The sequence below is a fragment of the Scyliorhinus canicula genome, chromosome 16, assembly GCF_902713615.1.
Source record: "Scyliorhinus canicula chromosome 16, sScyCan1.1, whole genome shotgun sequence".
Lineage (NCBI taxonomy): Eukaryota > Metazoa > Chordata > Chondrichthyes > Carcharhiniformes > Scyliorhinidae > Scyliorhinus > Scyliorhinus canicula.
Genome location: NC_052161.1, coordinates 117355107 through 117382669, shown reverse-complemented (window position 1 = coordinate 117382669; position 27563 = coordinate 117355107). Strand labels below are relative to the sequence as shown.

Sequence of the window (27563 nt, the reverse complement as noted above, 5' to 3'; positions counted from 1 at the left end):
GTAGATACTGGATTTTTTCTGGGATAGGTTGGTGAACAGTGGCACTGAAAACAGATTAACTGTTTAAATCTTCATAAATCTTTGGAGTGATTTGTGAAGTGACAGGTGATTTAATCTACCTGTCAGTTGGTCAAACCATGTAGGTCAAGACAACCTGGAAGAGGAGGTCATAGAATGTATCCACGATAGTTTCCTCGAACAATATGTAATGGAATCTACGAGGGAGCAAACTATCCAAGATCTGGTCCTGTGTAATGAGACAGGAATAATTAATGATCTCGTAGTTCGGGATCCTCTCGGAAAGAGCAATCACAGTATGGTTGAATTTCAAATACAGATGGAGGGCACAAAAGTAAAATCCAATGCCAGTGGCTTGTGCTTAAAAAAAGGAGTCAACAATGGGATGAGGGAGGAGTTGGCTATGGTAGACTGGGAGCAAAGACTTTATGGTGGGACAATTGAGGAACAGTGGAGTACGTTCAAAGCGATTGTCACAGTGCTCAGCAAAAGCATATACCAGTGAAAAGGAAGGACTGTAGGAAAAGGGATAATCAGCCATGGATATCTAAGGAAATAAAGGAGGTATCAAATTGAAAGAAAATACATACAAAGTGGCAAAGATTAATAATAATAATCTTTATTATTGCAACACGTAGGCTTATTTTAACACTACAATGAAGTTTCTGTGAAAAGTTCCTAGTCACCACATTCCGGCGCCTGTTCATGTACTCTGAGGGAGAATTCAGAATGTCCAATTCACCTAACAAGGATGTTTTTTGGGACTTGAAGGAGGAAACCGGAGCATCCGGAGGAAACCCACGCAGACACGGGAAAAGGTGCAGACTCCGCACTGACAGTGACACAAGCCGGGAATCAAACCTGGGACCCTGGTGCTGTGAAGCAACAAGATTAGTGGGAAACTAGAGAACAGAAAGCTACGAAAAAAAGCTATAAAGGAAACATAGGTTATGAGAGTAAACCAGCTCAGAATATGATAGAAAAAGTTTCCACAAATATATAACGCGGAAGAGAGTGGCTAAGGTAAACATTGGTCCTTTAGAGGACGAGAAGTGGGATTTGATAATGGGAAATGGCCAATGCAGTGAACAGGTTTTTTGTGTCGGTCTTCATAACACACCAATAATTGTGGTCAAGGAGGCTATGGCAGGTGAGGAGCTAGAAACGATCATCATCACCAAGGAGGTAGTTTTGGACAAGCTAATGGGGCTAAAGGTAGACAAGTGTCTTGGCCCAGGGTTAGCACTGCTGCGTACGGCACTGAGGACCCAGGTTCAATCCCGGCCCAGGGTCACTTGTCTGTGTGGAGTTTGCACATTCTCCCCTGTCAGCATGGGTTTCATCCCCACAACCCAAAGATGTGCAGGTTAGGTGGACTGACCACACTAAATTGCCCCTTACTTGGAAAAAAAATAATTGGGTACTGTATAAATTTTCCTGGCCCTGATGGGATGCGTAACAGGGTCCTAAAAGAGATGGCGGGGGAAAATAGCAAATGCGCGCATGGTAATTTACTAAAATTTGCTGGACTCTGGGGCGTTCCGACAGATTGGAAAACAGCAAATGTGATGCCACTGTTCAGAAAGGAGGTGGACAAAAGGCAGATAACTATACGCTGGTTAGCTTAACTACTGTAGTGGGGAAAATGCTTGAATCTATCATAAAGAAAGAAATAGCGAGACATCTGGATAGAAATTGTCCCAATGGGCAGATTCAGTATGGGTTCATGTTTAATTAATTTGCTGGAATTCTTTGAGGACATGACGAGCGCGGTGAACAACAGTGAACCGGTGAAAATTGTGCATCTGGATTTCCAGAAAGCACTCGACAAGGTGTCACACAAAGGCTGCTGCCTAAGATAAAGGTGCACTAAGGGCAGCACGGTGGCCTAGTGGTTAGCACAACCGCCTCACGGCGCTGAGGTCCCAGGTTCGATCCCGGCTCTGGGTCACTGTCCGTGTGGAGTTTGCACATTCTCCCCGTGTCTGCGTGGGTTTCGCCCCCACAACCCAAAAATGTGCAGAGTAGGTGGATTGGCCACGCTAAATTGCCCCTTAATTGGAAAAAATAATTGGGTAATCTAAATTTTAAAAAAAAAGATAAAGGTGCACTGTATTGGGGGAAATGTATTAGCATGGATAGAGGATTAATTAACTAACAGAAAGCAAAGAGTGGGGATAAATGGGTGTTTTTGTTTGGCGATCAGTGGCTAGTGATGTTGGGACCACAATTGTGTACAATTTACATAGATGATTTGGAGTTGGGGACCAAATGTAATGTGTCAAAGTTTGCAGATGACACTCAGATGAGTGTACAGAGAACACGGAAAGTCTGTACCTAGCTGAAACAGGGACCGTAGACAGGAATATGGCTCATAAAACAATGGAAGAGCAATTTACCCCGAACACATTCACCATCAATTTATAACCGACTTGGGAACGGTTACCAAATTTCTCTCAGGGTATCACAAACACAAATCTCAATGTGGACATGAAGTGCACAGTTTTAATCAGCTAAATATCACTGAATAATGTAGCAACTGTACGAGCAGCAGCTGAGCGGCTTTTGATTTCAGGCTAATGCTGAGTGCATCTCAATGTGTGAATGAATATAAATTTTATTCTGTTTTAAAAATTCCTACAGTTTCCACATTTAAAGTGACATTTAGATTCAGAAACATTCAGCAGTGCATACAATAAATTGGATTTGCAGCTTTCAATTTAACAGCATGTCGCAAAATTAATCAACTATTTTGTAAACTAATTTTGTACAGGTTTGTCCAGTGACTGAATGGGTAATGGTGACACCTGGGTATTGTACTAAATGCCACACCAGGTGGTTACTTCCTTTGCTCTGTGCAGAAGTTAGCTGATCTCAGGCAGATAGGGGAGAAGAGTTGCAACAATTGACTTAAGGCATTGCCCGGCGAAGAATTCTGCTGGAGCCGCGGTCAGCAATGCCACTGAGGGTAGTGGCTTGGCTGGGGGACTTATATGACTTTCTTTGGTTGGAAAAGATTAAGTACTATTTAAAGGGTTCAGTGGAGGGCTTCGAGGCAAGGTGGGGGATGTTCGTGACCGTGTTTGAGGAACTATTCATCGCCGGGGGGGGGGGGGGGGGGGGGGGGAAGGAAAGAATGAAAAAGGGGAACATTTGTACAAACTACATAGTTGGTGCTGGGGAGTTTGTTCCCAGAATTGTTTTTGTTTTGTAACATTTTATATACATTTGGAAAAAAATACATTTTAAAAAACAATTGGCTTAAGGGGTAGGGAGGGAGACGTTAGCGGTGGAGCCTAAAATGAAAGGGAAGAAAATTGATATGGAACGGTGCTAAATGGCAAGTTCTGGGAATTGATGAACATACAATCTTGGTCAATGGCATTTCATTGAAATTTCCCATTGAAAAAGTTGATATTACAAAAATCAAAGGGTTCATAGCTTCATCTGTCAAAATAATATACAATACATAATCCAGGCATGCACACTACAAATTTCCCATCCATTAAAAACAAAAATAAACACAGACATCATGTGGCCCTATATCATAGGCTCAACTTCAGGTGTGTGATTTCATAAAATTACTCCCATTGTGGGAAATAATATTTTTAGTAACATTTAATTTAAAGAGAAATGTCACTTGCGTGGAAGATAATTTTAAAATTCTGGCTAATAGCAGCAACTACACAAAGATGGGTCAAAATCAGGGAAAGGTCTATGCGAGAAAATTGGAAATTTTGGACATTTGAAAATAACCTAAAATGCTCGATCTATACTCGGTTCGTCTCTGGGAGAGAGAACAGGTTGGTCCGGAAATAGAGAGCACACCCATTTCTGGACACACACGGGCACAGGACATTTTTCCAGAGAATGTGGGAAAAAGTAGAGGAGGCGTGTGCTCCAGGACCGGCGAGTCCAAATGTTACTTACTTTCTTTGTTGAGCCCAGACATCTATTCTCTTGGCCTGGTTTCCCCAAGTGGAGCTGGTGTCCTGGGAGCCATTCTTGGGAGAGGTGACGTCAAACAGATGATAGGCAAAGGACCAGATGCTTGCTTCAAGAGTACCCAAAGCATATTTTTTGTTCTTGCCCAATGTGGCAGGCAGTGCAATTACAGCCAGAAATGAGCACGTTTCCCTGACCACAACGGGGTCTTAGTAACCCGACTAGCAACTGAAAAGGGAGAGGTGGGCAGACCAATTTTGATGCAGTTATCTTTTAGGCTGTCTCTTCCCTGCTCTTCCCTAGTAGATGCTTATCAACATGCCATGCAGTTTTAGTCATTCTTGCCTTTATTTCAAATTCTGCTCTCTTGCTGTGACAGAATATACAGGCAGCAAGCCAGCTATAAATAAATCTAAACTTATAACATTTAATAAATACATTAAATACAGTTTATATTAGTTGCATCAGAAACTGGTATTCGGCAACCAAACACAGCAAAGTGTTGTTTCAGAATGGTGCAGTGTACATTATTTCAGTTCACTGGTTAATATTTATAGTTTAAGTCTGCTCGAACCTCATCTAATCTAGTGGACACTAACTGTGTATCTGAACCCTGCTTTGTAGAAATTCCTCTGTAATGTTTAACCCAGTCTCCTGCAATTGGGATTACAAAAAAAAAAAAAAAAATTTTTTTTTTAAATGTTGGTTGCAATATGCTTCTCTATACTTTTGAAGGAAGTTACCAGTGTTGCACTAGGCCATATAGATCAGAAGTTCAATCCCTGCTCTGACCTATTACGAAATCGCATTATAATTTTTCGGAATGGGCTGAGAAGCACATTAGGCAGCAAAATCGAAATTAACTCATTACGTTACACTTGACTTCAGGAAAGTCTGATACCTGCACTCAATTAGGGGTGTGGTTTTGATTCCCTCTCTTCCCAGCAATGTCTTTGGGAGGAGAGGACTGAGACCTGTTTTTCTTCCCCAAAATATGGTGGCAAAATATACCATGCACAAGTCAACGACAGATTCTCATACTGGAGTAAGACAGGGAAGGTAGGATCAGAGCAACTGAACTGAGGTACAGTACAATAATTCAAGTAGTATGCAAATTTTAGTGAAAACAATGACTCAGACTCCTTCATATCATTACCAGTATCCCATCTGGTTTTAAATTCCACTCGCTCACTCACCAGCTCCCTCGTTTGTTGTGCAAATTATCTCTTTCGATCCAGGCAATGTGCGAACACAGCTTTTTAACCCGTTGATTCACCTGGTCCTTTTGCTTCACTTCACTTGGCTCCTTGCATCACAGATCTAAATAACAAGACTGAGAAAATATTCTGGAAAAATAAAATAGAGCTGTATATTCCTGCTCTGTCCAATGTGTGGCTCAGGTGCATTTCAGCATAAAATTCTACCAGAACTACAGAATATCAGTGAAGCTCAGGCCAACAGGGTACATAGTATCGTTGCAGAATCCCTTCAAGCAGCCTGTCCATCCATAGGTTAAGTCTGTTGAGCAGTTGCTTGGTCCGTTTCACAGATGAATTGGAGCTGCGTCGAGCTTGAAGTGGGCTGTTTGTTTCCATTGCAGGAGCTCCCTCGTCTGGCCCATTCCCACCTTCTGTTGGTTCCAAGCCATTTTGTGTGCTGCTGTTCTCAGTTCCATTACAGAGTTCAGGTTTAAACAGGCAGAAGTACTTCCGGTGTCCATTTAATGCCAACACATAGCCAATGTAGTTCTGGTTATGGCAACTTTCATCTTGTACACTGGAAATTCGGGCAGGATCCTGAGCAAACTCTAACAGATCTGCAAGCCACCTGTGATGTTTCGATAAGTTCAAAAAGGAGAAGTGTAGTGATTTGTTCCTGATGCAAAATTAACAAAAATGAAATATTCAGAGTTTGATAAATGCACAGAACTTAAATCAGTTTTTTCACCAACAAAATAAGAATATGAGAAATTGTTGAACATTTAACCAAGTTCTGCCTACACCTGTAAAGAACCAGGTTAGTGTTTCATCTATCCCTTACAAAATTAATCTTCAGATACAGACAGGTCAGCTGCACATTTCCATAATTTTTAGTCATTAGCGATTGATAGATGAACATGTTGAATTATTTCAACAGTCTTTTCAATCATTAGCTGTTGTAAACAGAATGGTTAATAATCCTTTGCAGAATTTTGATATTTTCCCCATCTAAACAGTGGGTGAAAACTAACATTCAAGGTTTTTGACGAGAACCCAGAGAATCTCTCTGTGGAGTGTAGTATTGTCATCATTATTCTTTTAATTAGGTTTTACCACTATCTGTGATTATGTAATGCAATATAGCCCAAGGTCTAAACCCAAGATCTTCTGATGTTCAATAATGCACCATCATTTCACAGCAGAGTTTCCATGTTGGGTTTCACCCCACACAACCCAAAAAGATGAGTAGGGTAGGTGAATTGGCAATGCTAAATGGCCCCTTAACTGGAAAATAGAATTGGGCCCCCTCAATTTACTTTAAAAAAAAAGTTTCCATGTGATTTCCTCCACCCCACATCCCATACTGCACTTACCAGGTAACAGGATAGACCTCGTGTGCAAACTTCTGAATTAAAGCATTCTTTGTAGCATCAGTAACCACAACCAGCACATTCATGTTTCCAGGCATTAGCCGCACAAGATTGCTGGTATAGTTGATATAAGTCAGTTCAGTCACTTCCACAAAACTTTGTTCAGGGGACCTATTGGAGTAAAGAAAGGGTTCATTAATTAACTGGTGGAGTCTTCTTCATTCTTCAAGTCGGTTAATGAAATGAAAATGAAAATGGCTTATTGTCACGAGTAGGCTTCAATGAAGTTACTGTGAAAAGCCCCTAGTCGCCACATTCTGGCGCCTGTCCGGGGAGGCTGGTACATCCTTCACATACAGCTTGAGTAATCCCTGCCTGTCAGCAAGTCTCAAGAACAAATGTCATGAAGGACAATACCCCTTGATATTCAAATGTCAAAATTATGGGACTCCGTCTTTGACAACAACGCCATCAGAGAGGCTGCAGTCAGGGGCAGATTTACAAAGAATCACACACCGTGTCATAGAATTTACAATGGAGGCCATTTGGCCCATCGAGTCTGCACCGGCCCTTGGAAAGAGGACCCCACTTAAACCCCACACCTCCACCCTATCCCTGTAACCCAGTAACCCCACCTAACCTTTTTGGACACAAAGGGCAATTTAGTCTGGCCAATCCACCTAACCTGCACATCTTTGGACTGTGGGAGGAAACCAGAGCACCCGGAGGAAACCCACGCAGACTCCGCACAGACAGTAACCCAAGCCGGGAATCGAACCTGGGACCCTGGCGCTGTGAAGCACCCGTGTTAACCACTGTGCTACCGTGCTGCCCTTGGCACAGGGCCCCCAAAACACAGTAGGTGGGATTAAAATATCACATTTAAAATACAGATATTTACCGAGAGATATTTGCCAGTCTAAATTTGAAGCACATTGATGTTTCAGGTTTCACATGAATTCCATTCCATGGACTGAAGGACACAGAGGCTAAATATAGTACTCTCACTGCAGTTCGTAAGGCAGTATTTACAATGAGTGTTGCCTGTCTAGATTCAGTGTTGTTGCACTTTACTTACATCTGCTGTGCATTTATCTAGCGGGCCAGCACATCATTTTTCAAATCTAATACTTAAGACAAACATAAGTTTCTAAAAATATAAATTGAAGCATCGGGACATTTATTGAAACGTGGATGTAAAAAAGCATATTCTAAAAATCTGGAGAAACTCCCACAAATATAAAACTTGGCAGGTTGACCAATAATAAAATGCACAGATTTAGGCACGGTAAATCGGGCTGCTTCCTTTGCTCTCTTAACTTCCAAAGCGCATTCTGCAATGACTACTTTCTTTTTGCTGCAACATTCAAGTCAGTTGGAGCTGAACAGCTGGGAAGTTGCTGTAGAGGAGGAAACAAGGCTGCTTAGAGCTGCAGTCTGCACAGTGGTGCAAATACAGCTTATTCACAAGTGGCCTGTTAGAAAACTGGAGTGCCGTACAGTGCAGGGTTGGGACATTGCTATTGTCTTGGTGTATCATTTATATTTTATAGGTGGGATACAAAAACTGGGCAGATTAGGTTAAACCGTAGGGGGTCAAAATCATTAACATGTAGGCCAGGTTTTGGTGGAAATGGAGTGTGAGAGCCTGACTTGGGTAGCGGTGAAGTGACAGGCAGTGTCATTGTGTTTGTGTGTGTGTGTGTCTGAGCAATTTCAGCTGACCACATAGTGTGTGTCAAACCCACGATAGCACAACTGGGAATCAGCAACATCTCTGGGTAACAAGGAATCAGATGGTCAAATTTTTTTCTCTTTTCTAATTTTGTCCAATTAAGGGGCAATTTAGCGTGGCCAATCCACCTACCCTGCACATCTTTGAGTTGCGGGGGTGAAACTCACGCAAACACTGGGATAATGTGCAAACTCCACATGGACAGTGACCCAGAGCCGGGATTGAACCCCGGTCCTCGGCGCCCAGCAGATGGTCAAACCCACCAGCAATACCAGAGTGTGGGGTGAGGTCAAGCAAAACAAAAATCTATCAAACTCTCTGAACAGAGTGCAGAAAAAAACAACAAACTATGCAGGATGCCTAAAATCTGTTTATTAAAAACTTATTCCATCTTGGAGACAGGATGAAGATTGAAACCCAGTGGTATTGTCAAAACTTGAATCACACTTAAAGGGCCAGCATTTGACAAATTGGAAGTGACAGTAAGACACGTGATTTAAACCCTCATTTAAACAATTCTCCATTACTATGATTGAAGGCTTGACGTCAAGCCGAATGATAGGAAACCAAGAAATTCCCGGTTTCATTATTTCTTTTGAATTCCTTTCTCCACTCTTGTCTAGTTCTTCACTCTGTTCTGTGCAGGATCTGATAATTCATCCCCAACACTGGATCTATGCGAGAGCTGAGTGAGATGCATCAATCATTCCATGATACAGGCAAGTTTTGTAAGTGAAGAAGCACCGATCAATTTGGGCATTTTCTTGTCTTTAGCCTTCAGATCGGGGGGTGGGGAGGGAAGGGTTCAAAAATGAAGCTAGCACAGAGCCCCATGAAGTAAATCAACCACTGGCTGGTGCGGCTCAAAACGTGGGCTAACATTCTTTTCATAAATTTAGAGTAATCAATTATTTTTTTCCAATTAAGGGGCAATTTAGCGTGGCCAATCCACCTACCCTACACATCTTTGGGCTGTGGGGGTGAAACCCACGCAGACACGGGGAGAATGTGCAAACTTCTCACGGACAGTGACCCAGGGCCGGGATTTGAACCCGGGTCTTCAGTGTCTAGTCCCAGTGCTAACCACTGCGCCACGTTCCGCCCAAGCGGTGGCTAACGTGACCTTCCCAAGGGCAGAGAGCGGTAATAAATGAATATACAAAAGAGTTGCATGTGGAAGATCTTACCTTCCACATGAATTCAACCATTTAGATTTCCGCCCCCACATTCTTTATGCGCTACTTAGAAAAGGAGTGTCAACAGATTAATCAACTCGAATGGGCGCCGTGTCTGTTCTCATCTGCCCTGTAAAACATTCCCATCAAGGACCAATGAACAGCACTGAGGTATGTGTACAATGGCCGGAAGTTTCCGGCTGTTCTTGCTAGCGGATCTTCCAGTCTCGCCGTATGTGGCCACTGGCCAATGGTGGGCTGCCTCCCCTGTTGCAAAACATGGCACGGTGGGCGCGGAATATCCTGCCCAATGTATATTTCTGTGCACCTCTTGTGCTTACGTATCTCAGCTTCAGGCTTTCGAAATGGCCACAGCATCTAAGTGTGTGACTGTAAAGGGCGTCACTTAGGAGACAAAACTGAATCCATCTGACTTAGAGTGGTAGGTTGAGTTTAATGAGGCCAATACTCCCCAAGTGCTGCATTTCAGAGATAACAGAAATGAATGCAGGCGAACGTAGAGCTTAACTGCTCAGATGGCTGTACCTTGAACTCCTGGTGGTGTTGATTTGCTGCTTCTTTGATGCTTCCTGAACCTTATCTGCTGCTGGTTCTTCTTCTTTCTCAGAATCAGACCTGCTCTCCAAGTCATTTGGTTCCCTGAAATTTTAAAAAGCAATTACATGGATTTGAAGAAACCTTTTTTTCTCCATCTCAGGAGTGCACTTCTCCACCTCGCAGATTGCATTAATGTTTTGCTATTTGGTCTCGAATCCCATGTGCAATAGCACAGGAAATCAGTGTGTATAAATAACGTAGCCTGCTTCAAATACACTTGACAAACCTCAATATGTCGCACATGCTTTGAACATGTTACATCTGCAATAGTTTGGTTCAAAAATCATATTCCTGACACTGCAACAAATTACACTTTAAGAACCTTCGAACAACAGCTTAATTTATAGAGCACGGTTAAAAATACAAAACGTAGGGCAGCACGGTGGCCTAGTGGTTTCACGGCGCTGAGGTCCCAGGTTCGATCCCGGCTCGGGGTCACTGTCCGTGTGGAGTTTGCACATTCTCCCCGTGTCTGCGTGGGTTTCACCCCCACAACCCAAAAATGTGCAGGATTGGCCACACTAAATTGCCCCTTAATTGGAAAAAATAATTGGGTAATCTAAATTTAAAATAAAAAAAGGTACAAAATGTCCCAAGGAACTTCACAGAGGTGTGATCTAACCATTAACAAGCATTAAGCCAACATCAAGAGGAAGTTTGGGCAATCAGCTGCGTTTTTAAGGGGCCTTACAGAAGGAGGAGGGAAGTTCACAAAGGGAATTCGACAATGTGGGATCTGAACAGCTGACGGCATAGCCACCAAGGAAAGACAGGATGTACAAAAGGCCTGATCAGGGGATCACAAGCACTTGGGCAGGACAAGACAAGCTGGTCCATTATGCCCACCCCTCAGACAAATAATTCAGGCAAGTTTGTTGAATTGGAGGTATGGAACTTGAGAACTTTGACCATGAAGGATGGAACTGGTAAATGGCAGGGGTTGGGGTTCTGCGTCCAAGAACAGGGGTGAGAGGTGAGCAAGACTTGGTGTGGAATAAAATTGACCAGGAGAGCATGGAAATTATAGGGGCAGTAGTCTCTGGTGGTGACCTGATCTTGGATGTGGATGCTTAAAAGCATACATGGAGGCAAGTGATGTAGGCATTTATTTGTGATAGACAGGATATAGAGATGAAAATTAAGCTGAGTCCAGAGTCAAATATAAAACCTAGTTTGTCAACAATCTGCTTCAACACAAGACTACGGCTGCGGAAGTAGCATGGAATCAGGGAGTTGAACAAAATGGTGTTGATCTTCCCAGTGTTTAACTGGAGAAAATTGTGACTCATTTGAGAATGATGGTGGTGGACAAGCAGTCTGAAAACACTCAACCAACACAAGGTCTGGAGTTTCCAACTATCTTAATTGAACCGAAGGAACTAAATTGAACAAACTGAGGAAATCTGCTGTAGAGTAATTCAAGCTCTCTGCATTATTGTCAGGCAGGTGAAAAAGTTCAGAGAGCCCAGGGCACAGACAGAGTTAACACTACCAAGTTCAGGCAGTAGGGGTGAGGCCATGTGAAAGGCTGAACATGAGGATAAGAATTTTAAAATCACAGCGTTACTGGACAGGAGACAATGTAGGTGAGCGAGCACAGGGGTGATGGGTGAATAGGACTTGCTCCAAGTTAGGATATAGGTAACGGTGCTTTGGTTGAGCTCAAGTTTATAGGGGATGGAATAAGAGGATAGGAATAGTTGAATCTGGAGGTTACCTTGGTTTCCTGGTCTGCCCTGTCACCAGGGTCTTCCACACTTCAAGTCTTACCTCTCCCATTGCACTGCAGATGCAATTTCTGGACTCCTCCAATTATATGGTCAAAAGCACCATGAGAAAAGACACATCCGACATTGCCTGCATGTAAAACCAGTGCTCATAAATCATTGATCTTTAACAGCCTAAGCCCTTGAGATTGATTGATTTATTGTCACATGTACCGAAGTACAGGGAAAAGTATTTTTCTGTGGCCAAGGATAATCGACCAAGTACATCGACAAATAGTGACTGGTTACAGTGCGGAACAAGGGCCAAACAAAGCAAGTACATAAGTAAGTGCAGCAAAGGGTGTTGTGAATAGTGTTCTTACAGGGAACAGATCAATCCAAGGGAAAGTCGATGAGGAGTCTTGTAACTGTGGGGAAGAAGCTGTTCCTAGATCTGGATGTGCAGGTCTTCAGACTTCTGTACCTTCTGCCTGATGGAAGGGTCTAGAAGAGGAGAAAGCCTGGATGTGAGGGGTCTCTGAAATGCTGTCTGATTTCCTGAGGCAGTGGGAGATGTCTAGATGTATCTAGACAGATACATGAATGGGCAGGGAGCAGAGGGATACAGATCCTTAGAAAATAGGCGACAGTTTTAGATAGAGGATCTGGATCGGCGCAGGCTTGCAGGGCCGAAGGGCATGTTCCTGTGCTGTAATTTTTCTTTGTTCTTGAGATGTAGACAGAATCAATGGGAGGGTGGCTTTGGGCTGAGTTCACCACACTCTGCAGTTTCTAGTGATCTTGGGCTGAGCAGTTACCATACCAGGCTGTGATGCATCCGGATAGGATGCTCTCTATGGTACATCTGTAGAAGTTTGTGAGAGTCGATGCAAACATGCTGAATTTCTTTAGCTTCTGTAAGAAGTAGACACGTTGTTGGGCTTTCTTGACTGTTGCATCAACGTGGTCTTGGAATCATAAGCTGAGGGCTCTTGCTTTTGTTACCTGTGGGAAAAGACATCTTTTCATAGTTGCCTACCGGTCCTACTGCTCATTGTTGTTTTGGGATCCATCCACTAATATCTGCAGTATTAGCAAAAGCACCTCTCTAAGCAGGTATATCTGCTGCTGCTTGAGTGAACAAGATATCCCATGTTGAAGAAGAAAATCACAGGTAGGAATCTTCCACTCATCAAAATGAAGTTAGGGACCTAGAACATTAGGACCCCAAAGACAGACTTGAGCACCAGACTCGGAAACTCGGGAGCCTTGACACTGACATTGCTACCCAAAGTTAGACCCAACCCTTCCAAGCACCAGCTGCCCTGCAAGTGGCTGAGTTTGTGGATGACGCATTGGACGTATCACCCATCTCAGAACCCATAGAACTGGAGTGGAAGAAAATCATTCTGGATCGAGAGGCTACCCAAGAAAGAGAAACAAGATGGTAGAACAGAACAGGAGGACTAGGTGTAAGAAAAATCCTACTGGAGGCATCAGGCGGCTCAAATTCTTCTTTTGCTATACATTCAGCATCTTTGAGGAATGCAAAGTAGAACCAACTGTGCATCATAACATATTTCCCTAAACCTCATCAAAAACTGACTGCTTCCATTGTAAAGGTGGTGTTTACCATGATTCTTAGAATTTTGACCCCTACCCACCCAGGGGTAGGTGACAATTTTTGAAGTGTTATGCACAAAAGTACTAATAGAACTCAAGATGAGGCAGAAAACTGGTTATGTGACAAGGCAGAGAGCAAGGCAGCAGCTGCTTCCCTGCTTTAGGGTTGAACGAACAGCCACGTGGATGAATTAAGTAGTTACGGGGACAAAGCCAAACTGGGAAGCCGGACCTCACACTATAGAAAGCTGCAGGCACCAATATGTGTTATTTGTTGTCAACCTGAAGTCAGACATGGCATTTTGACCACATGATCTGTGACTATTTGGAAAATGAGGCATCCAAATCGGACAGCCTCCCACTTAATTTAAACGATAAAATATTAAAGCATGCCGCTGTGCAGAGAGACCTGGGTGTGCTAGTGCATGAGTCTCAGAAAGTTGGTTTACAGGTGCAACAGGTGATTAAGGCGGCAAATGGAATTTTGTCCTTCATTGCTAGAGGGATGGAGTTTAAGACTAGGGAGGTTATGTTGCAATTGTATAAGGTGTTAGTGAGGCCACACCTGGAGTATTGTGTTCAGTTTTGGTCTCCTTACTTGAGAAAGGATATACTGGCACTGGAGGGTGTGCAGAGGAGATTCACTAGGTTAATCCCAGAGCTGAAGGGGTTGGATTATGAGGAGAGGTGGAGTAGACTGGGACTGTACTCGTTGGAATTTAGAAGGAAGAGGGGGGATCTTATAGAAACATTTAAAATTATGAAGGGAATAGATAGGATAGATGTGGGCAGGTTGTTTCCACTGGCGGGTGAAAGCAGAAATAGGGGACATAGCCTCAAAATAAGGGGAAGTAGATTTAGGACTGAGTTTAGGAGGAACTTCTTCACCCAAAGGGTTGTGAATCTATAGATTCCTTGCCCAGTGAAGCAGTTGAGGCTCCTTCATTACATGTTTTTAAGGTAAAGATAGATAGTTTTTTGAAGAATAAAGGGATTAAGGGTTATGGTGTTCGGGCCGGAAAGTGGAGCTGAGTCCACAAAAGATCAGCCATGATCTCATTGAATGGCGGAACAGGCTCGAAGGGCCAGATGGCCTACTCCTGCTCCTAGTTCTTATGTTCTTAATACTGAGGAAAGATATAAACAGATCAAGCCTCTTATCACCAAGCAACACTTCGGTATTAACCAACCACATATCTTACATCCACTTTTGCATGAAGCTACAGACATCACCCCTCCCCCTCAAAAAGACAAATTAACACAGCAGGTCCATCAACATCAAAGAGAAAAGACAGGTTCACGTTTTTAAGCAGAGACTCTTTCTTAGAACTTCCAGTTCTTCACTCAAAACATGAAAACAACAGTTTTATCTTTCAAATTCGAATGGAACAGCTTGATTTTTTTTATTTGTTAATCTATGATATGAAAGTTCATGTTTCTTACCCAAAGGCTTGAATGACGAATGCTCCAAACAGAATGAAAACCACAGAGAAAAGTAGAGAAATCAAAGGCATCATTTCCCTCCTGGGACAGAAAAAGTGAGCAGTGTTCAATCACTTGCTGGGTAATAAAACAACAAACATGTAGTAACAATGGAAACAAACTGACCGGCTGATACGCAGTAAACTTAACACAATCACTGAGCAAAATGGAACAGTTAAAAGAATCCAAATACAGAACATTCAGTTCATGAGCCAAGTCCTTTGGGTGTGACAACAGTAAATGATCAGGGCAAGTGAAAGCAATTTTTCTAACACGGCAAAGAAACAACTTAAATCATGGCTTGCAATAATAGCAGCAATACCTCAGTATGCAACAGCAGGGCAATAGCACTGATCCCAGCAGAGAATTTGCATGGAACAGCAGGGCAACCAAGCAGCAGTAATAACAGGGCAACTCTGACATGAAACACCCAGTTGTTCCCCAGCAGCACTGCTACCAGCACTAAAGCACCAAACTACAAGAAGCATTAAACATCTTGACAAAAGCACTTGTTCCTGCATGGTATACTGCAGAACCTCTGTAATATCCCACAAGGGATCTATGGGTTGGTTCTCGTCTTCCCCATGCTCTTTGCAGAGTACGAGCACCCCCACTAGGGGCGGGGTATCGCAATTACCCAGTGTATCCAAGGTTGGCCAGTAAGGCACCAACCAAGCAAGAACTTGGTAGGAATCTACCGGGTAGTGTATATATTGTTTGTGTAAATAAAAATTTGTTCTTATTTTACTTTGTGTGGACTCCCCATGTCTTTATTAAAACCTCTAACCCATTTTCTGGACAGTGAATTTGAAAAAATCCTTTTAAGAAGGGGGTAAGAGGAAAACCAGGGAATTACAGACCAATTAGCCTAACATCTGGTGGGGAACTTGTTGGAGTCTATAATCAAGGATAGGGTAACTGAAAACCTCGGAAAATTTTCAGTTAATCCGCATAGATTCATGACAGATAGGTCATGCCCGACAAACCTCATTGAATTATTTGAAGAGGTGACTAAGTAGTGGACAGGAGGATATCTATGGATGTTGTTTATATGGACTTCCAGAAGGCAATTGATAAAGTCCAACATAAAAGACTTAAGAAGCCCACGGAATTGAGTGCAAATTACTGACATGGCTGGGAAATTGGTTGAGTGGCAGGCGACAGAAAGTAGGGATAATGGGTACGTACTCAAATTAGCAAGATGTGGTTAGTGGTGTCCCTCAAGGCTCTGTGTTAGGCCCTCAATTGTTCACGTAATTCATTAACGACTTGGATAATGGCATAGAAAGTCATATATCCAAATTTGCTGATGACACAAAGTTAGGTGGCATTGTAGACAGTGCAGATGACAAGCATAAAATTACGAAACGGATATTGATAGATTAGGTGAATGGGTAAATCTGTGGCAGATGGATTTCAATGAAAGCAAGTGTGAGGTTATCTATTTTAGATTTTAAAAAAAGGGTAGATCACGGTACTTTCTAGATGGTATGAAGCTAAATTCAGTGGATGTCCAGAGACCTGGAGGTTCAGGTGCACATATCTTTAAAATACCACAAATAAATGCAGAAAGTAATCAAGGCGGCTAGTGGAATGCTGGCCTTTATATTTAGAGGACTGGGTACAAGGATGCAGAAGTTATTCTGCAGCTTTACAAAATGTTAGGAAACAAAGGGTGGGAGAGGTTTGGAACTCTCACAAATGGCAATTGATCTCGATCAGTTGTTAATTTTAAATCTGAGATATGTAAATTTTTGTTAAGCGAAGGTATTAAGGGATATGGACCAACGACAGGTATATGGAGTTAGATCACAGATCAGCCATGATCTTATTGAATGGTGGAGCAGGCTCCAAGGGCTGAATGTCCTACTCCTGTTCACGTACAAACAGTGTAAACAGTAAGTAGAATCAGTGTGCTCACAACCAGTTTCCTCTTTCAGACCCTGATGAGCAACAACTTATAGTTACATAGCACTTTTGATGTGTTAAAAATCCTAAACTGCTTCACAGGAGTGTTACGAAGCAAAATTTGAAACTGTGGCACATAAGAAAATATATATTTTTTAAAAATAAATTTAGATTACCCAATTATTTTTTCCAATTAAGGGGCAATTTAGTGTGGCCAATCTACCTACTCTGCACATTTTTGGGTTGTGGGGGCGAAACCCACGCAGACATGGGGAGAATGTGCAAACTCCCTACGGACAGTGACTCAGAGCGAACCTGGGACCTCAGCGCAGTGAGGCAGCTGTGCTAACCACTAGGCCACTGTGCTGCCCCATGTAAGAAAATATTAATGCAGGTGACCAATAACCTGCTCAAAGAGGCAGATTTTGAGGAGCACCTTAAAGGAAGAAAGAGAGAAAGAGGTGTAGATGGCTTTAGGGTGGATTCCAGAGTTTAGGGACCCTCGCAGATAAAGGCACACCCACTAACTCTGGAGAATTTTTTTTTTGACAAATATTGAGGCATTTATATATTTACACATTAAACACAACCATAAAACAAAAGTCCAACAGGGCTGCAAATAATCTAACCAACTAAAATATCGAACAAAACGGTGGAGAGGGCAGCACGGTAGCACAGTGGTTAGTACTGCGGCCTCACGCGCCGAGGTCCCAGGCTCGATCCCGGCTCTGGGTCACTGTCCGTGTGGAGTTTGCACATTCTCCCAGTGTCTGCGTGGGTTTCACCCCCACAACCCAAAGATGTGCAGGGTAGGTGGATTGACCACACTACATTATCCCTTAATTGGAAAAAAAATAATTGGGTACTCAAAATTTATTTTTAAAAAATCAAGGATGCTCAGAAGGACAAAATTAGAGGAGCATAGATATCTCAAGGGATTGTTGGGGCCAGAGGGATGAGGTCTTGGAGGAGTGTGAAACAAGGATGAGAATTTTAAAATCATGGTGTTACGATACTGGGAGCCATTGTAGATCAGCTATCATAGAGGTGAAGGGGTTTACAGGATTTGGTGCAAATTAAGACACAGGAAATGAATTTTTGATAACCTACAAATTAAAGAGGGTAGAATGTAGGAGACAAGCCAGGACTGTGTTGGAATAGTCAATTCTAGAGGTAACAAAGACATGTGGTGAACTGTCAACATTTTATGTTATTTCAGGTTTCTAGAATTTATTTTAAAAAAAAAATTTAGAGCACCCAATTATTTTTTCCAATTAAGGGGCAATTTAGCGTGGCCAATTCACCTAACCTGCACATCTTTGGGTTGTGGGGGCGAAACCCACGCAGACACGGGGAGAACGTGCAAACTCCACACGGACAGTGACCAAGGGCCGGGATTCGAACCCGGGTCCTCAGCACCGTAGGCAGCAATGCTAACCACTCTGCCACCGTGCTGCCCCAGGTTTAGAGAATTTGACGGTTTAGCTCTACAAACTGCCTCACAGCTTCCTGTCGTCTACTCAATTTCTAACAACTCTGTGGCTCTCGGCATCAGGGTATAACAAGCTACATTAGTGATGACTGGCATTGACACCAGGTACATACCAGTTCTGAGTGAACCCAGATTCCCAGATTTGAGATGCATAATCTGTCATGGAATACAGCCAGCGAAGGAAGAACATCTGCAGAGAGAGCATTGGGAGTTCAAATGTTATCTGACAGCCCAACATGCATTAAAACTACAATTTCTTGACGAACAGGCACGCAAAGGTCATCCCATAGCCACAACTGCAGCTTGTGTTTGGAGCTTTGTCATAACTGAACATGTAAACTCCAAATAGAGGAATTAGTGACGATAAAGTCAGTGTGCTAAATGTACCTCATTTCTTGATGAATCAAATTGAAACAAAAAAGTCTTAATCTGAACTTCACATGTAAATGTACCCTTATTTCTATTTTCAAACTGAACAATGTACTCACACATGTATAGGTGGGGTTTTTTGTACCTCTCTTCACTAATCCAAAACCTTGGACCGTGGAGAATGATAAGTGGTCAAATGAAAAAAATATGCAGCAGGATAAACCTAAACTTCTTATATTTACTATAGTTCAATAATTGAATTTTTAATATTGGGTAGAACACTACTGATTAAGATGAGTAATTTTGAAGATGTTCACTTTCTCTTTTTTTACTGGTTTCTATTTATTGATCAGCTAACATTAAAACTTTAAAATTATCCAGTAGTTTCTTCCACTAACATCTCTGTTGTGTAATTTCAAACCTTAACAGTCCAACATAATTAATTAGGAAACAAACAGCAAATGGACTTGGATAATGTACTCAGAAAACACAGGGTCCCTACAGTGCAGGAGGCAGTCATTCGGCCCATTGAGTTTGCACTGACCCTCTGAAAGACCACCCGACAAAGCCTACTCCCCCACCCTATCCCCGTAACCCCACCTAACCTGCACATCTTGGACACTAAGAAGCAATTTAGTATGGCCATTCCACCTAACCTTCACATCTTTGGACTGTGAGGGGAAATCGGAGCACCTGGAGGAAAACCATGGGAGAAATTGCAAACTCCACACAGACAGTGACCCAAGGCCAGAATTGAATCTGAGTCCCTGGCGCTGTGAGGCAGCAGTGCTAAACACTGACACCCTGCTGCTCGGAAGAAGAAACAGGGTGAAGGAGGGATGCTCATCAATTTTATGCTGAATTAAATGCAGGCATTTTCTGTTTACACAAATTATCAGTTAAGTAGTGATCTGATGAAAGTCACAGCATCATATTTTCCTGAAGGATTCATCTCCCAAGAACTGCACTGAAAGCATCCCTACGTTCAGTACTACCGTTATGATTGCCATCCCTCCCGGGATTGCCTGGGAATCTCCTAGGTGAACAAACAATCACTGGAAGTGCAACTGGTGACCGGAAAAGCATTCTAGTTTTCGACTGCACGCCATTGGGGTTGTGTAAAATCTACTGAATGTTCATGTTACTGCACTTTCAAAATGCGAGTTGAAGAAAATCCTTTAACTCAACTGGATCTAGTCCTATAAACCCAATACTTTCAAAGCATTTTTATATGTTGCATCTATTTATTTTCTGAAATCTCACCATTTTAAAAGTTCATGGGGTCTTTCATGGAGGATTCATGAAAGAGAAATATAATTTTTTTAGCAACAAAACAGAAAATACTCAATCTCAGCAGGTCTGACAGCATCTGTGGAGAGAGAACAGAGCTAAAGATATAGGGCAGGACTCTCCGACTCCCGCCATTGTGATTGGTGCGGCACCGGTTGGGGGCCGCTCTACGTGGCCCCCCCGCGATTTTCTGGCCCGAATGGGCCGAGCGGCCGTTACAAAAAACCCCCGAGTCCTGCCGGCACCGTTCTAATATGCTGAGCCTGCGAGACCTTGGCATTAAAGGGTCAGGGGGGGGGGGGGGGGTTGGGGCCTCCGTTGTGGCCTGGTCCTCGATTGGGGCCCGCGATTGGTGGGCCGGCCTCTCGGGTAAGGGGCCTCCTTATTTCTGCGCTGGCCCCTGTAGCCCTACCCCATTTGGCATCGGGGAAGGCGCGGAGAACGGTGCCACTGCGCATGTGCGTGTTGGCGCCGGTGCCACTGCGCATCGCGGTGCCTAGTTGATGCCGGGGTCAGCAGCTGGAGCAGCGTGGGCCGCTCCAGCGCCGTGCTGGCCCCCTGTGGCCCGGAGAATTGGGCGGCAAAAGGCCTGTCGACACCAGAGTAAAACACTCCCGTTTTTACGCCGGCGTCAACACTTACCCACATGATGGGAGAATCCGGGCATTAATTTTTTTTAGATTGAATCGCATCAAAGGGTATGGGGAGAAAGCAGGGATATGGCATGGAGATCGAGGATCAGCCATGATCATATTAATGGTGGAACAGGCTCGAAGGGCCAAATGGCATACTCCTGCTCCTAGTTTCTATGCTTCCCTATTAAGGATAACTGTAGCTTCTTTCAATTTCTTACTCCCCATGGTCTCCCCGCAGACAATGGTCAGATTAACTTTAAAACTGACAGAATCTGATAACGTGGATCTTCAAGCCCACATCCATTTCTACTCTATCTTCATTCCTGGCACTGGCCTAAATGTGACAGGTAACAGCACTGTATTAGCAGCAGCATGCACCTCCCAACACCTCACCCTGAACATGCATTTAGATGTGGAGCTGCCCGTTTTGTGATGATGCCATGATGGAATGGACTGACATCATGACTTATTAAATTGTGTCCGGGAAGCAGCTAATTTGTCAAGAACAACCTATTCATTCATATCCTTTAGACCAGTGCTTCTCAAAGTGTGGTACGCGTACCGGTGCTGGTACGCGAGCCATCGTCTGCCGGTACTTGGAGTGTTTCCAGAAAAGAAAGAGACCGTAATCTTGGATTGGCTTGTTTCGCTCACCGGTCCCTGGCACATTGAAAAAAAAAACTGCCGGTCCGCCACATCAGATAGTTTGAGATGCACTGCTTTAGACCATTCTCCATATGCCATGTAGTGTAAATTTGGGAGATCAGTAATCAAACCATTGAAGTAGACTCAATAACATTTGCAAACCTCCAATCTGTCAACTGGCAGAAGCTCTAGGAATAGGTCCAAACACCGGTGGCAATCCTGGCTACAGCACATTTACCCAACCTTAGGGAATCTTAACCATCATCTATTTTACCTGGCAGAAGAATCTGGCTCATTACTTCCACATTGATCTAACTGAAAAATTGATGATGCAAAGATATTGGGACTTTCCGGTTCTGCCTGCACTGGGAGCGGAAATCACTGCCAGAGGTAAACTGACCGTTCAATTGTTTGTCCCGCATGCGTCTATTCCCGCTGAGAGTGGGACTGGGAAATTCACCCCATTGTCGTCTCGGTTTTCGTGTTTCAACAACTTACGATAACTACAAATGTAGCAGAGACTAATTCAATCATTTGCGTGGGTAATAATAAAAATACTTACTGGAGCAAATTCATCATTCAGCTCGGGTAACACAACATCATGCGATAGGAATGAGTGGCCTCCTATTCCTGTTAACTGATTCAGCTCATTAAATAGTTGCATTTTGTCATCCTCATTCCCATTCCATTCATTTACAAGTAGTTTAAAGAATACTTTCCCTGGAGTGCTGCTTTGCTGTAAAGTCACAATCTATTCAGATTTTTTGGGGAAAAAGAAACAGTAAGCATTTTTAAAAATGACTTCTATAAAAGGTGAAAGGGCAATGCATGAAGTGCAGTGAAATAAAGGTATAGGATATTGAAAAAGTCAAGGGGTAGTCCTTCACCAGTTTCAGAGCCAGCAGTTCTGTGCCTGATCTAAGACAAAGGGACTAAAGATCTCTTTCCTGTTCTTGTAATATCTTCTTTTATTTAATTCAGATTTGATGATTTCTGTGTAGTAGACATAGTGCTAAACTCCATATTGGGCATGGGTTATCAAACAAGAGCAATGACATGATTCTACAAAACTTTAATTGGTTAAGAAGCCATGCTTAGCAAGTTCTAAAACTGCAGGATAAAACTTTCTGGCACGGTGGTGCAGTGGTTAGCACTGCTGCCTCACGGCACTGAGGATCGGGGTTCGATCTCGGCCCTGGGTCACTGTCCATGTGGAATTTGCACATTCTCCTCCTGTCTGCATGGGTCTCACCCCCACGACCCAAAACGATGTGCAGGATAGGTAGATTGGCCACGCTAAATTGCCCCTTAAAAAAAGTTACATTTTCTGACACTTGGAAGAGAAGAAACGGACTTGGAAGTTGGAAGGACTTCTATACTGAACCAGAGGATCAAGAAACAAGTGGCTAAGTAGCTTTTAATAATAATTATCTCTATTAGTGCCACAAGCACACTACGGCACTTGTTCGGGTACACCGAGGGAGAATTCTGAACGTCCAATTCACCTAACAAGAACATGTTTCAGGACTTGTGGGACGAAACCGGCGCACCCGGAGGAATTCCACGCAGACACGGGGAGAAGGTGTAGACTCCGCACATACAGTGACCCAAGCCGGGAATTGAACCCGGGTCCCTGGCGCTGTGAAGCAAAAGTGTTACCGCGCTGTCCCAGGGGAGCTGTGAACTATGGAAGATAATGCAATATTTAAGTTATTTGAGTGATTCCATTGGTTGGAACCATAGAATTCTTACAGTGCTGAATGAGGCCAACTCCCCCACCCTATCCCTGTAACCCCACCTAATCTGCACATCTTTGGACACTAAGGGACAATTTAGCATGGCCAATCGACCTAACCTGCACATCTTTGGACTGTGGGAGGAAACCAGAGCACCCAGAGGAAACCCACACAGACACGGGGAGAAATTGCAGATCACACAGTCACCCGAGGCTGGAATTGAACCTGGGTCCCTGGCGCCGTGAGGCAGCAGTGCTAGCCACTGTGCTGCATCCAAAGTATTACATTATAGAACATAGAACATTACAGCGCAGTACGGGCCCTTCGGCCCTCGATGTTGCACTGACCTGTGAAACCATCTGAAGCCTATCTGACCTACACTATTCCATTTTCATCCATATGTCTATCCAGTGACCACTTAAATGCCCTTAAAGTTGGCGAGTCTACTACTGTTGCAGGCAGGGCGTTCCACACCCCTACTACTCTCTGAGTAAAGAAACTGCCTCTGATATCTGTCCTTTATCTACTACCCCTCAATTTAAAGCTATGTCCCCTCGTGTTGGTCATCACCATCCGAGGAAAGAGACTCTCACTGTCCACCCTATCTAACCCTCTGACTATCTTATATGTCTCTATTAAGTCACCTCTCAGCCTTCTCCTCTCTAACGAAAACAACCTCAAGTCCCTGAGCCTTTCCTCGTAAGACCTTCCCTCCATACCAGGCAACATCCTAGTAAATCTCCTCTGAACCCTTTCCAAAGCTTCCACATCATTCCTATAACGTGGTGACCAGAACTGCATGCAGTACTCCAGGAGCGGCCGCACCAGAGTTATGTACAGCTGCAGCATGACCTTGTGGCTCCGAAACTCAATCCCCCTAATTATATATTACAACAGTGCCTACAATTCAAGCATACTTTGCTGGCTGTGAAGCATTCTAGGACATCGTAAAGACATGAGAAATGCTGTGAAAATGTAAGTTCTTTCACTCTTAGCCTGGACTAAAAAGAGTTTCTGACTTAGTTTCGGAGTTTACTCAATAGGGTCAGAGATGATCTGCCTAGAAAGAAAACTTCAAGCAATCGGCTCAGTGTAGAACAAGCCAAGAAGCTTGAATGATCCCTATTCATTCTTTGTAGCATATTCATTTCTACCATTTCAAGCTAATTTGTTCTAAACAACAAACAAGCTTCACCGTCACCAGCGAAATGGTTCAAGCATACCCTCCGGCAAACATGAAAAATACATTGTGACAAAATATCAATTTCCACACATAAATCTCCTTCAAATAGAAGAGACCCTTTATTTTCCGTATAAATATTAATTTTACAGTGCATCCGCCAGCAAAATTATGTGATAGATGATGTATAGGACAACAAACTTAAAAACATACCGTTACTGATAGATTGGCATACACAGTTAATTACTGATATTAATGGACAATTTTTTTTAAAGCATTTCTCTGACAATTTATTTTGTTTCCAACTTATTTCAAACAAATCACATCTCTGTGCTGACAGAGGAATCCCAGATAAATTAATTGTGCTCTAGGGGCAGCACGGTAGCACAGTGGTTAAAGCTGCTGCCTCACGGCACCAAGGTCCCAGGTTCGATCCCGGCCCTGGGTCACATTCCGTGTGGAGTTTGCACATTCTCTCCGTGCTTGCGTGGGTTTCACCCCCACAACCCAAAGATGTGCAGAGTTGGTGGATTGGCCACACTAAATTTCCCCTTAATTGTAAAAAATGAATTGGGTACTCTAAATTTGCTAAAAAGAAAAAAACTCATTAATTGTGCTCCTCCGCCACATTAGTATTCATTATTTTTCACTTCTAATCAAGTATAAAATGAGAGGTTGGGCAGTTAACTTTATGCTTGTAGTTACGTACTCTGTAACGACTATGCAGAAGGAAATGACAAATATGGTCCATGGATCAAGCAGCATCTCAGCTTAAAAGTAGACACAAAAAAGGTTGTTCTACTCACATGTGCTGTAGGACTGTTTCTCAGTGTTGGCGGTAGCAAGGCATTAACAAATGCTGGTTGACGTTCGGGATAGACATAAACAAATCTCAGAGACTCTTGAGTATTCACGGAGGCAAAGGAGACAAAGGAGCGGTATGCAGCCTGTAACCCATCTTTCTCTCGAATTATTAGCAGGACACAATATCTACAGAAATTTACAAGTAAAATCAACCACCCGTTATGTCTGGACAGAATTACCAAATGAAAATTGAATTTATGTGAGATGCTGTAAATAAACAAAGTACACAAAATAAATACATTCCTTTAGTCACATCAGTAATTTGTCATCTGGGCATTGCCATCAGCAATATTATTTACGGGAATGATACTGATTTACATATAGTGTCTCTCAACAGCACCTGTGGGGTGGCTTGTGGTTGCTATTGCACTCAGGCAGGCAGCATCAGCATGAAACCCATGATCCCCCTCCACAACCTGCCACTGGGAGGCCACCTCCAGGCTACTGAAGTTCCCCTGCCCCTTCCAGGAACCAGGAGGCCGACTGGAAAATCCTAGGCATCCTCCATTAACAGGCATTAATAGGGGCTGAATTGATTAGGCTACCTCACATTCTGCCTACGAGAAAATGGCTTGGAGGCGAGATGGAGCCGGGGAACCAGCACAAAGATAGGCGCTGCCATTCTTAGCACCCTTTAGTAGGAGATTCCAACTAGCATCAGGCAAATTTATGTAAATATGAGAAGAAAATAAACATATTATTGCTGCGAGATGAGTCGGTTACCTTTTCTGATGACGGTATTGTTTCAGAGGGCATAAGTACTCAAAATGTTTCTGGTTTGTAAGACGAGGGACCAATAGAAATTTGTTAGCAGAAATAATTTCATCTATTATTTGTTTCTTTAATCCTTTGGCCTGTAAGAAATTATTCAAAACCATCAATTACTTTCCCAACACCAAGAACACAGATGCATCTGTTTTTTTAACAAAACAATTCCACCCCGCTACCATTTTCTCCAAGTCCCTGCTGAAGCCATTGATTCTTGTTGGGCTTCCCGTCCAGAGTCATTCTCTGCCATTTTTCTTCTGTAAGCTTAGACAGGGATAGTAAATGTCAACACTCAACCAGAGGGAAGAGAACAGCGCTGGCTCATACATAAAGAACAGTCACATGAGCGAGAAACCAGAGTAAGTCAAGGCCAATGGGGTTATAGTCCAGGGAGTGTCAGCATTTTAGGAGAGGCAAGAAAACGTGGTGAAAATAAATGACGAATTTTCTTTTTGGCGATAGTGCATTCATTGGATATGGCAGTGAAAGCAAAAGATAATTCTTTTTAGACTTATGGTGAAGCAAAGTTTGGGACTATTCTTAGCCCTTGCTTTACAATCCCAGATAAAGCTGTGCCATTCTCAGTCATTATCATTCCCCACCTTGAATAGAAATACTCAATAAAAATATATGGTACACACCTGAATGATATCAGCTGGTTTGTCTATATTCTCCTTAAAAATCATCATGGTTGAGGTGGAACCACTTATAGTGTAACGAGCCAGGATTTCCTCAGTCATTCCTGTCCCAGTCTCCACAGAACCAAACTTAACATAATCTTTGAACTGGAAGGCAATCAGCTTTGGAAAGAAAAGTTTATGTCAGAAGTCAGAATAGCAACATAAATGAATTCCAACAATCTCCATCTGCATTAACCCAGACAGTGAATTGCACTTAAAAACAACATTATGGCAGATATTCACACTATATTCCTTCAGCTGCATTAGGCACTGGAGGTCAAGCATTTGAGGGTGATACTGAATGTCCCACACCGTTGGATTCAAATAAAAAATATGGGGAGCTAAAGATCCAGCAGATCTGCAACTGCTCTGTAATTATAATAATTTGCATTTAAATATGAAAAATTCTATAACAACCATTTAAAAGAAACACCTCAAATCAATTGATTTACAGAAAAGAAGCACGTTTTAAAACTAAAATATTGCATATTTTAATTTAAACAAAATATGCTTTAGGGGTTAAATGAAAGTTTTCCAGTGGCTAAAGATTAGTTGTTAAAAATTTTTATAGTTCATTAACAATGGTCGTCATTTAAATACATGTGATTTTTTTCCCCCAATGGTGTTTATTAAAGCTCTGATAACATTACTGCAATAAGTTTCTTTTTTAAATTTAGAGTATCCAGTTTTTTTTTCCCCCAAAAAGGGGCAATTTAGCGTGGCCAATCCACCTACCCTGTATATCTTTTATGCAGGCATGGGGAGAATGTACAAACTCCAGAGTGACCTGATGCCGGGATCGAACCCAGGTCCTCTGCGTCATGAGGCAGTAGTGCTAACCGCTGCACCACCATGCCACCCAGATTTTAAGATTTCGAGTAAGAGATGAAGGAGGAATGTGATAAAGCTATTTTTAAAAATAAATTTAGAGTACCCAATTAATTGTTTCCAATTAAGGGGCAATTTAGCATGGCCAATCCACCTACCCTGCACATCTTTTGGGACGTGGGGGCGAAACCCACGCAAACACGGGGAGATTGAGCAAACTCCACACGGACAGTGAACCAGAGTCGGGATCGAACCTGGGACCTCGGAGCTGTGAGGCTGCAGGGCTAACCCACTGCG

At 42.9% G+C, this 27563-nt stretch overlaps 1 protein-coding gene across 6 annotated transcripts in view; it reads right to left on the bottom strand.

Annotated features, from left to right (window-relative positions):
- Positions 1-4297: 4297 nt before the first annotated feature.
- The window catches only part of dnajc16 (DnaJ (Hsp40) homolog, subfamily C, member 16), a 42074-nt gene continuing 18808 nt past the window's right edge, over positions 4298-27563 (bottom strand). For 5 of the 6 annotated variants that reach the window (XM_038821695.1, XM_038821693.1, XM_038821691.1 and 2 more), the window contains 9 exons: positions 26400-26558; positions 25714-25844; positions 24933-25116; positions 21773-21961; positions 18385-18461; positions 14833-14913; positions 9989-10102; positions 6536-6703; positions 4298-5838 (listed from right to left, as the gene is read on the bottom strand). In XM_038821695.1, the coding sequence (XP_038677623.1) occupies positions 5403-5838; positions 6536-6703; positions 9989-10102; positions 14833-14913; positions 18385-18461; positions 21773-21961; positions 24933-25116; positions 25714-25844; positions 26400-26558 (1539 nt within the window). In that variant the 3' untranslated portion in view covers positions 4298-5402. The remainder of the gene's footprint in view (positions 5839-6535; positions 6704-9988; positions 10103-14832; positions 14914-18384; positions 18462-21772; positions 21962-24932; positions 25117-25713; positions 25845-26399; positions 26559-27563) is intronic. The other variant, XM_038821696.1, reaches the window with a different exon arrangement.